Source organism: Zootoca vivipara, chromosome 10, assembly GCF_963506605.1.
Source record: "Zootoca vivipara chromosome 10, rZooViv1.1, whole genome shotgun sequence".
NCBI lineage: Eukaryota > Metazoa > Chordata > Lepidosauria > Squamata > Lacertidae > Zootoca > Zootoca vivipara.
This window is the reverse complement of record NC_083285.1, coordinates 23,871,964-23,885,522: the sequence shown is the minus strand read 5'-3', so window position 1 is coordinate 23,885,522 and position 13,559 is coordinate 23,871,964. Positions and strand designations below refer to the sequence as shown.

The following is a 13,559-nucleotide window of genomic DNA, read 5'->3' as shown; positions in this document are numbered from 1 at the left end:
TCCCCCCCCCCTACGCTCCCCCCCGGTGACCAGCAGCAAGCGGGCATCGCGCACACGCGCGTGCACGCACTCCCCCCCTCTGCCTACCGTTTCCCTCGCGGTGCTATCATGAGGCTGAGTGTCTGACTAAATTTGGTTGGCTATGGCGACGGCCATGTAGCGCTGCAGTGGCGGCAGCCGCCGGGGGGGCAACGACAGGGAGAGCGTCGGTGGGAGCAGCCGCTGGAGCAGCGGGGCCTAGGCCTGGTCCTGAGGCGGCGGTGGACAAGGAGGGGGCTCGAGCCCAGGGGGAGGGCAGGAAGGAAAGAGGGCCCTGGCCGCCCCTACCTTCCCCCCCTCTCCTGCCTAGGCATGGACCGGGGCAGCGGAGGAGGAGGAGGCGGAGCAGCGATGGAGGAGCAGCGCCGGTGGCAGCCCAGGAGAGTCCCGGCACGTGTGGGTGGAGAAAAGAAGGGAGGGGGAGAGAGAGAGAGCAGGAATGGGCGGGGGGATCGCATGTTCTAGCACCTGTTAATTTAATGGGCTTCAAGATACTAGTAAATTAATAATATTCCTTTAATTGTTCTATTTGGTTATGTACTTCTTGATTTTTAAAAATTGCTTAGGACTACTGTTGTTATTATTGTACTTATGTAGTATTTTTATATGTTGAAAACATCCTTGAGCATGGTTTTAACTTTGGAAAGGTGGCATACAAATAAAATGATTGATTGATGGACTTACTGAACACAAAAAAATACAGTATCCTAAGACTAAGACATGTCAGCAGATTATGCTGGGAAATTGGGTCCTCCCTCAAAGAGGGCACATGTTGCGATGAGACCTGGAAACCGACACCCTGTGTTGTGGGTGGGCAAGATTGGTCAGCCACAACACCCGATTGGTAGGTCCCTCGATGTTGGGTTCAATATGGCCAATGGGGCACAGTCCAAACGGATCAAGGGACCTATATATACCAATGCACGTGACCCAGAACTTCCTCTTTCAGTGCGTGCTTTAGGAACAGATCCGGCGCACCATAGCGCCAGGGGCGCTTAAGACGGCCCTGAGTACAGAAGATGGCTTACCTGTCTCTCTGATGAGCTGGTTTTCTAAGTGCAGGGAAGGGTGGTTTTTTAAAAATAAAAATAATAATAATCTGGGTTGCATTCGAAGATTCATTCTGAAGGGTACTATCCCAAAAGCACAATACCAAGCTAAAAATTGAACTACAGTATACAGAATGCATAACTTTTAAAAGCTTCCTTTTCTCATTCTTGGCCTCAGTCCTCTCTTTGTGGCAAATGCTAAGAAAAGTAACCGAGCATTCCAGCATTAAGTACATTTGAATTCGAGGGATAATAAAGCTTTCAACTACAAAAAATAAAACCCAACTGGAAATATCAAGACAAAAAAGAGAGAAAAAGCCAAGGGGAAGAACAGCAAATCCTCTCTTTGTTTGAAATTCTATGACTCAGCTTTGTGGGAAAAGACAAAAGCAAAGAAGGGAAGGTACACCTTTGGAAGCTGCAATCACTAAAAACAGATGCTTCAAATGGCCCATAAAAGTGGAGCCCCCCAAAACAGCAGCATAAAACAAGAAGGCAAACCATACCATTTGCTTTTTATGAAAGCTTCTCTTATGTTCTTTTTTGCTCTCATCTTCATATGCTAAAACAAAGTCGATTCTTCGTTGGCCATCATTAAAGTAGAGGGAGTCAGGCTTCAGATTAAACTCTGCCTGTAAGGAACATATCATACCTTTACCATTACAGTAAATACTCCAGCCATCTTTACATACCAGAGTTAAAATTCCAACCTACTATCATACAGAACATACCCAGCACAGCTTTGATCAGTGGAACGGTCTCCCTCAAGAGACTGTGGACTCTCCTTCCTTGGAGTTTTATAAGCAGAGGTTGGATGGCCATCTGCCATGGATGCTTTAGCTGAGATTCCTGCATTGCAGGGGGTTGGACTAGATGACCCTGGGGCGGGGGTCCCTTTCAACTACAATTCTATGATTCTAAGTTCAAGAAAGTGCACATGTACGGTCAATTGGCTCAGCAGAGCTCTGTAGGAAAACATTTGGATAGCATCACAACATACACAAAATCTATGTGCCGCCCCACAAGGTGTAAAGATTGGATTTTAATCCAATACATGCTGAAGAAATTGTTTTTTTATATAATGGAATGAATAGTCTACCAAAACAAAAGCCAATGGAATGCATAAGCTTGTCGCTGCAGATCTTGGGAGCAAACATTGATCTGAATATTTATCTCAAACATGTACAAAAGCTTTGCCTAGCTGTCTTGAATATGCATACCAGTTTGTGTGTCTCTGTTTGCTAATGTTCCACTGGATGGCTTGAGCAAGAGTCACCCTATTTCGCAGGAAAGAATTGCTACACATCCTAGACAAGTGGGCAAGCAACTATTCACAGAGAGAGGTGTGCACTAGTGGTTCTTAGCTGCACAATGGTTTTGCCACTTAATGTTATGTACCACATCTTTTACAGCATGTACTTCTAAAAGCACATCATACTTCGATTTTGAAATAGCAGTGTTGTCTTATTCTTTTGTCCACGTACAAACGTGGATCCAATGTTCAAAACAGCGCTGCTTTTGGACATACCTCCTCTCCTCCACAACCTATTATATTCCTATAGCAGGTGAGTTGCTTACCATTTCTAAACAAGAATCCCATTCAGATGGGGAATGCAGGCTCCTATGCAGAGGTGCCTTTTGTTTCAGATGGTGGCTTCTTGATGCCATCATTGCTATTTTATCCCAGAAATCCACCAACTGAAGGGGCTGCTTTACCCATTCCTAAGGGTAGGGCTGGCTCTGATTTATTACATGCTGTTGTTTTACCCTTACAGGTGGGGAAATGAGACTGGAAGCCATGGCTTTAAAAAGTGAATAAATATGCAGCTGGAGCCAAGGGATCAATCCATGGCTTAAATGAGCAACCTGGAAAAGAGGAGGCTGAGGAGAGATATGATAGCCACCTTCAAATATCTGAAGGGCTGTCACATGGAGGATGGATCAAGCTTGCTTTCTCCTGGTAGGACTTCAAGTTGCAGGAAAGGAGATTCTGCCTAGACATATGGGAAAACACTCTGACAGTGAGAGCTGTTTGACAGTGGAACAGTCTCCCTTGGGAGGTTGTGGACTCTCCTTCTTTTAAGCATGGGTTGGATCTGTCATGGATGCTTTAGTTGAGATTCCTGCATTGCAGGGGGTTGGACTAGATGAGCCTTGGGTACCTTCCAACTCTAAGATTCTGTGATTCTATGATTCTTACCTCATGGTCTGAAGCTGGGGATTAGTCTAGTAGTGAGTTGTTCAGTACTGTGGGTCCTTAGCTCCCACAGAAGAGGTATTATGGGTATGCAGTGACTAACAAGCAATATGAACTCTCTGAATGGGATAGGCCTTTGGCCCAACAGGGCTCCTCTTAGAATCTTACAGGATTTACCCTTCCTATTATTGCCATAAAAAGAGAAATGGTTGCACATCTCATGCTTTCTAAGCAGTTTCAAAACCTGCTTCAAAATACTTCTTGTTTCTGGTTAAAAAGATACTAAGAAGATACCAAGAACTGAAATCATTTTGTACTGTTAGAAATCCAATCAGGTGTGTGAAAGGATTGACTAAATCCATAAAATGCATTTAGTGAAGGATGCTGTATAGTGATTTAAGATGCCCCAACTCTCTTACATACTCAGGACCGCAATACCTTAAGGACCATCTCTCCCTTATGTAATGATCTCAGGCAGGCAAGCAAGCCCCAATAAGAAGTAATGCCTCTCCGGCAGTTTTGTGTTACATTTATTTACAAAAAGCACATCCAGAGCATGGCTTCTTGCCTGCATTGATTGATTCAGACTGACCAACTGTCTGAATCTCCGCTGCTTTCACAGCAGGAAGGACACCAAATTCCTGCCCTTCCCCTCTTACCCTTCCGTTGTCCTCTGAGCTTATCCAGTCTCCTAGAACGGGGACTGAGAAGCTGGCCTTCCCCCTCCACACTTCCACTCGACACACTCTCCGTCCTCTGCTTATCTGCTGATTGTTAATTGCCTAGCAATGCTCTGGCTGCCTCCTAACTCTCCCACTTTTTGAGAGCTGACAGTGTCTTCTTTAGGAAGGGGGTCGAACTACCCCTTCTCGGCTCTGTCAGCCAGTTCTCATCTGCATAGTCTCTCTCTCTCTCTCTCTCTCTCTCTCTCTCTCTCTCTCTCTCTCTCTCTCTCTCTTGGGTGAGCCATGTTACTGACACCTTATGGGAACTGACCTGGACCCTGCAATCATCATCTGAGGCCCTTGTTTATGTGCTGCCTCCATGAAAGGTCCGGAGGGTGGCAACACGAGAGAGCGGGCCTTTTCTGTGGTGGCTCTCCATTTGTGAAATGCTCTCCCTAGGGAGGCTTACCTGGTGCCTTCGTTACATATCTTTAGGTGACAGGCAAAAACATTCCTCTTCTTTCAGGCCTTTGGCTAATGAAACTATCTATGGCCTTTTAAGCAGTTGGGGTAGGGGTCTTATTGTTTTCGCTTGTTACTATGCTGTGCATTTTTGTGGTTTTATATTGTAAACTACCCTGTGATTCTTGGGTGGTATAGAAATAATAATAATAATAATAATAATAATAATAATAATAATAATAATAATATCAAGTTACTTTAAACTCAACCAAAACCCTAAGGCCTCCTTCCACCTTTCACTTCCATTTCCAATTTGGGCTTATAATGTATTGTGCAGCACTTGCTAATTACTCATGTATTATATGAATACAGTCTTACAACAGTTAATTAGCAATGTTACTGAATGAAAAGAGACCACATAATCTGTTCTAAAACTAAAGCACTGCATGTTATTGACATAGTTATTCCTGAATAATTAACCAGCTATTAATTATCCTAAGAATGTAGAATTAGCATGACTGTTATTGTGTACTTTCCTATGTAGCCCATGGGGGCCTTATAGGGTTGATATTGTGCGGCATAAGCAAAACAAGATAAAACAACAAAGCCTGTGGTGGCACTTTAAAGACTAAGTGGTTTATTGTGGCATAAGCTTTATTGGGCAATGAGGCTGTTGGTTTTATTGTGACACACATCAACATAGCTAAACCCTGTGAAAGCAAGGTAGTAATTGATCATACATTACAATTAATTTTTTTTCTTGCATGTGAGTGTCTCTATTCTCATTTATTTTCCTCTTAGTGCCATGGTTATCAGTATTTCTGGGATGTTAACTAAGACTCAGAGGTCAAGGGTGAAATACAATTGGGTTCATCTTCAGTCCATTGCTGCCACATCTACGGTAATTCCCTAAGCCTGCTAGCACATCCTTCAGAATTGAAGATTCTGAAATCTCACTATATTCTTCAGTAAAGGGAGATCACAGAACAAAGCGAAGTGTCATGTGAAAATGGCCCTGCAAATTCTCCTTCTCTTGAGGCTCCAGACTTCTGAGGGGTCTTGGCACAGTGCCTCCAGTGTCCTTGCAAACCCCCGTGTGACTATGTTTTCTTCTGCCACCACTGCCAAAATTGCTGCCACAATAATACTACTTATTGTTCTCCTTGCCAGAACACAAGTACATACACTCCAATATTTCTCTGATGAATATAGAGGTGTCCTATTATTATTATTATTATTATTATTATTATTATTATTATTATTATTATTACCCCACTCATCTGACTGGGTTGGCCCAGTCACACTGGATGGCTTCCAACATATATAAAAATGTAATAAAACATTAAACATAAAAAACCTTCCTTACACAGGGCTGCCTTCTGATGTCTTCTGAAGGTTGCATAGTTACTTATCTTCTTGGCTCGGGGGTTGCATAACTCCATACCCGCCAACATTTCTCCCATGAAAGGGGACAATATTCCCCAAATAGTAGTGGTGATGGGGCCACCACAGAAAAGGCTTTGGAGAAGAAAGCAAAGATAACAACATTCATTGAAGTAGCACTTACCCATTCTGGCTTATGCAGTGGTTGCTGGCTGGGCATTGTTCCATAGCTCTGAAGGACATCTTGTGCCACTTCTTCCAAGACTAAAACAATACAGAAGAGACAGTTTAGTTACAGCCTTCAATTTTGTGACATTTTCTTCATTTTGAGGTGAAATTCTCAGCTTGGCCCTTTCATTCCTACTTCTGAGAGTTAAGAACCTAACAGGCAACATTAGGTAGCTATTCATGAACCCAGGTTATGTTCCCACATCAGTCTCACAGCTAAATTCCCTATAAATATATAAACATTTAAGCCAGCCAATGATAAGGGATTATGGGAGCTGTAGTTCAAAACATATGGAAGGGACTATGTTGGTTATCCTGTAAACGTAGTTTTAAGAACACAGATGGGCAGTCATCCCCAGGAGACTTTTTTGAACATAGGTGTGCCTTCTGGAAACATTACTGTACTATAAAAAGTGATATAAAGGTAGATAAAGCACATTTATCTTACAATAAGTTTGATGTGAAACCAGTGATATAGTTGTTTCCAACAGGATGAATTTTTAGTTTGGCTGCAAAGTTCAGTGAGCACATTAGGGCCCTGTTTAGCTTTTAATGTTTAATAAATTACTGTATTTAAATACTTCTGTTGGAAGCCGCCCAGAGTGGCTGGGGAAACCCAGCCAGATGGGTGGGGTATAAATAATAAATAATTATTATTATTATTATTATTATTATTATTATTATTATTATTATTACTGCTTCATGGTGGATGTTTGTGGTAAAATAAAGGCTATATTTTAAGCAGTGCTTTTTTCTGGGGATACGCAGGGTTATGCATACCCCTAAACATTTTTTTAATCTAAGTTTGGCCTCATTGAGGGGCAGTATTTCAATATGAATAGGAAAATGAGAGTACCCCTCAACATTTTTTAAAGAAAAAAAGCACTGATTTTAAGCATGTGTTCAGTTTAATTCACACTTGGTATCTTGATTGAGAAACAGATTCACTTAACTCTGGGCAAGAGTAGAAATAATGCTGCTGTTTTTTCTGAACCGTAATTATTTCCAGACGGCTAGTCTTTTGCAGCAAAAACAACTGAGAGTCCAGCAGTACTTTAAATACTTATTGTGGAATAAGCTTTCATGGATCACAGTTCACTTCCTTCTTCCCCTTCCCTGCTCTCTCTCTTGTGAATTCCTCCTTCCTTCCTGAGTAAATCGCAGGGCAATATGACTCATCAGAGTTTCTAGTTAATTACTATTGGTCTGCATTGCACTGGAGAAAATTTCAAATTTACTCTTAAATTTCCACTTATTTATTTATATCATCATATCCCATGGAGACAAACGAAGGATAAACAAGAAAATATGCAGATCATTATGTAACAAAACACCCACAGAAGATGGCAAGGTAAGGGTTTAAACAGGCAATTATTAGGAGTATGCACTGGCAACAAGATTTGGTTTGGGTCCATATTTGGTAATGGGAGGGGTGCCTCGTAGTCCACCAAAACACTATTCTATGTATCCTACTCAAGAGAGACAAAACTGAGAAAAGAACAACAAGCATGTGAGTCTAATGTGTTTATTACCATCAATATCCTTCCCACAAACCACTGTGATTAGACCGCCACAGTGAAATAATTCCCTCCGTCACAATGGGCTATCCTTCTCCTTACCCCTCTCCCCCACCCCCAAATTGACCAAGGACATTTCTAATGAATAATAATAATAATAATAATAATAATAATAATAATTTATTGTCTGAGTTTCCCCAGCCACTCTGGGCGGCTCCCAATCAAGTGTTAAAAACAATACAGCATTAAATATTAAAAACTTCCCTAAACAAGGCTGCCTTCAGATGTCTTTTAAAAATAGGATAGCTGCTTATTTCCTTGACATCTGATGGAAGGGCGTTCCACAGGGTGCAGCTGGTTTGATATCACTTTTAGTATTGCACATAGGGGCGCCAGGTACTTAAAAGGCTCAAAGCATTGACTTAAAACATAAATTTGCATATGCTAATATATTTGTGTAAATTTCGATTTTTGAAGAAATTATGGTTGTGATTGCCTTGCACTTTGCAGTCTGCCCAGCCTCCCTGTAAGTATTTTTATTTTTATTTTTGGTAATTAAAAATGAGGAGGAAAGGGCAGAAGATTCAGGGTTCAGGTCCTCTAGATAACAACCTAAAAACATTCCAGTGGACACCCTGTGTACCAAAATGAGCTATGGAGAGGGGAAGATTCTGCCAAAGTTTGCAGACATTTCAAATCATGTTTTAATTGATATGACTTTTTGCTGGCCTAGATAAAATTGCTTGAAATTGTGTAGAAACTGCTTTGCACAAAGGGATTTGTATAATAAAAGCTCGCCATGCGAACTGGGCAGAAAATATAGCCTAGTATAACTTATAAAACATATCTAGAATTAGAGATGCAGGTTGTGGCAACCTACTCTCCATATTGTTTAAGCTTCTTAACGTTTCTTCCAGATGTGGATAATTCCATTTCCTGCCTCCTGTTGTGGGGGTGGTGTCGTATTTGCTCCAGGGAGGGAAACAAGAAAATATTTCAAGCAATTTTCCGCCAACATTAAATTTCAAAAATATGAGTCATAACTTAAAATGTTGGTCCTGTTCAATAATCTCAATTGGTTGGCTCTCAAACCAAGCACAGAGTTTGGTGCAGATGTGGGAATTATAGTGAGAGCTTTGAAAGCATAACATTTTTAAAGACTCTCCCCCCAGACCCTAAAATTCAAGGAAAAACCTTTTTAGTAAGTTTATAATATAACCCATGAATCTTAAAAAGGATCCTCTCAGCACTGCAGAATATCCACAGTATATTTTCCACTAGCGCTGTTAAACAATTGCTATCAAGTACTGTTTTTTTGTGTTTTTTTTAAAAAGAAAGGTAAACTGCTTCTGTGAAATGTGAAAACTTTTAGACACCTAAAGCAACTCTGGGTGCTCTGAAAAAGACATCATTTTACTCCACCACCCCTCCCAAAAGCAACAGTTGGTAGCTCATGTTATATATTCAGTGGTCTGCATTCACCTGTGCTTGAGTCTGGACTAAGGATTGTGAGCTCCTGTGTTCTGATTTGATACATGTTGTCCAATCACAGAAAATTTCAAGATTTGGGCCTCTGCCATTGGCCCTTGAACTCTGAGCTGTGATTCGCAGTTTGGAACTTTAGACAGCCAATCACATTGTGAGTCAGAGCCGTAGCTAGATGATCTTGCGCCCCTGGCAGAACCGTCCAGATTTCACCCCCTAGCCATGGACAAATTACTGAAGCTCTTCTTTCTGCCTCTCCTCCAATGCTGCCCCCTCCACTCATTCAATTCACCCTCTATTTAAAACCTTTTCTTATGAAGCAATATTCAATATTTTTTATTTATAGACATATTTATGGACATATTTTAAAGCCTATTTTGCTTTTGGGGGGGGGGGCTCGCCTGCACCCCTGGCAGGGACCCACCTCACCACCTCCTAGCTACAGCCCTGTTGGGAGTGGCCCAGGCTTTCAGAAGTGTATACAGTATAAGCAGTTGCTTTGCCTCTGTTTCCTAGTTATGTAGCTCAATAAAGGTTCTTGCTGTTATTACAGTGTCTTGCCTCATGGGAACCCACCTACTTGATCTCATGCATTTAATCATACCATGTGCCAAATAGCAGGGGGGAAAGCTTAAGTGGTGCAGAGATATGTATCCTAAAGTAACACCAAGGTACCCTAGGAAAAAGGTGAGAGAAGATAAAGGGGGGGGGGCGTTAAAATAGCAGACCATTGAAGGTGAGTCAGGGCAAAACAGAAATATGTCACCCCCACCACATTAAAGTGCCCCTTGGGATTTTGTTATTTATGTTATGGCATAACGTTTGGTTTGGCTGTAAGTTTGCACTTGTCAAGAATGTTAAAGATACTTGCTTGAGCCTGCCTCATACAAGAAGCTACTCTCTGAACATGACTCTGAGAGTTCCTACTCCTATTAGATCACAGAAACTGCTACTTTAATTATATCAAACGTGCCAAGTACATGCTTGGAAAGGATGTATGTACTATTAAGCTCCACCTTTGAAGTTCAACAAAGGTTTAAAATAACGAAATGCTACGTGAAAATCTCCCTAGATTAGCATTAAGACATGTTTCAAGCAAAAATATACATGTAGAAAAGACAAAAATGGCTTCTCTTTCAGGCTTCCCTTCTTTTTTATGAAACATTGAACATGTCATTGAGGAAGAAGGTCTGCTCTAAACCATGTTGGAAGGGAAATATATCTTCTTACGTTACAGAAAAATCTTCCAAATGCAATTTGATATTTAATTGAATGTTTCCATTTATTTATTATTCAAATGCTATGTGATATGAATTAAGAACTCTGCATTTCTCTACATGACTAGTCCTTCCCTTCTGCATCCTTCATTCCCAGGCTGTTTTCCTCAGTTCGGCCCCAGTGGTAGGCAGTGTAAATATTGCATGCTTAAATGTATGATTAACAAACACACATGAGCAATTTGTCAATTATGGCTCACATTATGACCTTTCTGCTGCTTAACTTACTTCTGTTACTTCTGCATCTGTGCAGCAAGTTTTGTGGATTGAGTCCCTTCAAAAACCGCTTCCTTCCATATTGTTCTCTGGCAAAATCCCACCACTCCATCCCCATATCTGCCCTTTGAAACTCCTGCATATAACATAGAAAGGTTTGCTGCCTTTCAATCAAGCATGCACTTTCTTCTTGAGCCTTCTGTTGCTTATAGTTACATTAGCTGTTTTTCTTACCTGGCTGCTTTTCTTCCATGTGGCTCCAGAATTAAGCTCTTTTGGCAGCACTGGGTAGCTGGTGATGTGATTCACTTTTGCAGATTAAGAAGCCGAGTCCTACACAAGCTACAGCTGCTCTTTCCTACCCTTGAACAATGACAACAATTTCACCTTTAAAAGAACTGGTGTTCATTTGCCCTATCAACTCTGGGAATGCAGGAGGGGAGAATGAAGCAAATTTCCTAAATGGAAATAGCAAGGTGTTTATTCTGTCTCAAGAAGCTTTGTATAAATTCTTTCTTAGCGAGCAAAGTGTCCCAACATCTTGAAAAACCTGACTGACCGGATTAACATGGGAATATACCACTCTACAAGAAACTGGGGGCGGGGAGAAGTGTTCCCAAACTCTTCTTTTTCAATTACAGCCCTCAGAAGAATTATGATGACAAGACGTAAGGCTGGAAAGTATATAATGTAAGCTCTAAATGACAGTGCTCTGATTTTTATTCATCTAATCCACGTGAAATCAATTAACAGTGGACACAGCATACACAAAGACTAGGGTTGCCAAACTCAATTGAGGACAGGACTTCTGTGCCTTTAATTGCCCTGCTCTCTTTTGAGTCTGGAAACCTTAAAGAGAAACCAGCAGACCCTTTGTTTAATTTCCAAGCAAAGGGTCTGCTGGTTTCTCTTTAAGGTTTCCAGACTCAAAAGAGAGCAGGGCAATTAAAGGCACAGAAGTCCTGTCCTCAATTGAGTCTGGCAACCCTATCAAAGACCAGTTGTTGTTTTTTGCTAGCATGTGTAAAGGAAGGTTTGATTTAAGGTTTCATGCATTTTGGGATAGTTTTTGTTTTATTTTTTGCAATTTGGACATAAAACAATCAACAGGTTATATTTGTAGCATGAAGAGGAGGCCCTCTCTCCAAACAATTTAAAACTTGCAAGCTTTTTCTGCACAAAAAACTGTAACAAACATGACTGGGTTGGTACCACTTCACAAACATGACTTGCAAATATTAGTAACACAGTTATATCATATAGCCAAACAAGTAAGCTACTTTCCTCTTCTGACAATGTAACACTGAAGACTTCTTTTTGAGGCTTACAATGTGGTTATGTCCTGCAGTGTTTTTATTTCCAAACAGAAATATTTTGATAGGCTGTGATTTCCCCTACAGGAGACCAGGATTCAAATCCCACTTTATCCACTGACCTATTATGTATAAGCCATTGCCTCTCAACCACAATTTCTTACCTGTAAAATGGGAATCTTACCTAAATTTCTCATATTTGTGAAAAACCAATGTAAGATGCCCCTTCATGGATCAATGCCATCAATGGCGTGCTATGGTCCATGGGGTCACGAAGAGTCGGACACGACTAAACGACTAAACAACAACAACAATGTAAGATGAAGAATTACAGAATAAGTTGTTTTTTAGTATATGGATTAAAGATTCAGGTTTCCCCCCCACTCAAAAAACTCTGCTAAGTTTTTGGGGGCTCCATTCCCTTTCCCTTCTTCTCTCTTCCAAACCAACTATGGAGATTGTAAAATTGCATATGGTGGCAAGAATTATTTAATGGTGATAACTCCCCATTGTTCTAGTTAGTGCACTTTCAATGCTGTTAATTTTTTAACCATGGTTAAAATATACATTTATTTTAATATATGTATACATTTGACTATATAGGAGAGCACTGGCCAGACCAGGCATCCCCAAACTCCAGCCCTCCAGATGTTTTGGACTACAATTCCCATCTTCCCCGACCACTGGTCCTGTTAGCTAGGGATCATGGGAGTTGTAGGCCAAAACATCTGGAGGGCTGCAGTTGGGGGTGCCTGAGCCAGACAGTTGCATGGCTAATGTCTAAACACACCCTGAGTTAAAGAAGTAATGATGTGCTTCTTCCTCAGTTGCAACCAGAAATAATGAAACTCTCTGAGATAAGCTACATAACAGGCTCTGCACTCTGAATGGGGGCATTTGGGGCTATTTGAAGCTGACTATGAGTTTGTACAGTTGACCTGGGGGGAATTGCCATGATTTGAGGAGAATATTTTGATGAATGACACCTCCGTGTCCCACTAGACAGGCTGCTTAGATGGAACAATTCATCATATTTCTCATATGCTACATGCATCATTTTTTTATAGGTAGCATTGTGTTTGGAAAAGTAAACCTGCCAAAAATAATGATTACAGCTGCAAGCAAACTCAGGGGCATTGCTATGGGAACTATCTCACATTTTAGATCCATTTAAATGGTTATGGGTCAGGAAACTGTTGAATAATGTATCTGTAAAACAGATCTACACTTAGATGCTAACCTGCCAATGGATATATACACAGAGGAAACCACGGCAGCACAAATAAGATGAAACAGCTTTTCTTTCTGCTGTGCTACAGAGCTTGGCATTAGCAGCTGATCTTGATGGACAGCTTCCCTCTGCTCAAGTCCTGTGTATGCCTGATATAAGATATAACATAATCAATAATCAAAACCCCCAATACAAACCCTTTACACATTTTGCTTGGGACTCACATGTTACTAAATCTATTCTGCAAACCCATGGCAATACCTTACATTTCAGGTATATGGTTTATTATAGCATCAAGTATGTTGTTTATAAAAGGGAAGAGGGTGGCACTGTGGTCTAAACCACAGAGCCTAGGGCTTGCCAATAAGAAGGTCAGCGATTCGAATCCCCGTGACAGGGTGAGCTCCCATTGTTTGATCCCAGCTCCTGCCCACCTAACAGTTCAAAAGCACGTAAAGTGCAAGGAGATAAATAGGTACCACTCCGTTGGGAAGGTA

The 13,559-nt window shown here is 41.2% G+C and overlaps 1 protein-coding gene across 2 annotated transcripts in view; it reads right to left on the bottom strand.

The window, feature by feature from the left end:
• The window catches only part of ANO6 (anoctamin 6), a 67,265-nt gene that overhangs the window by 38,289 nt on the left and 15,417 nt on the right, over positions 1-13,559 (bottom strand). Inside the window, exons 1-3 of one of the 2 annotated variants that reach the window (XM_035126527.2) lie at positions 10,753-11,336; positions 5,980-6,059; positions 1,595-1,720 (exon numbers count right to left, since the gene is read on the bottom strand). In XM_035126527.2, coding sequence (XP_034982418.2) covers positions 1,595-1,720; positions 5,980-6,059; positions 10,753-10,771 — 225 coding nt within the window. In that variant the 5' untranslated portion in view covers positions 10,772-11,336. Of the gene's footprint in view, positions 1-1,594; positions 1,721-5,979; positions 6,060-10,752; positions 11,337-13,559 lie in introns of those variants that run through there. The other variant, XM_060279623.1, reaches the window with a different exon arrangement.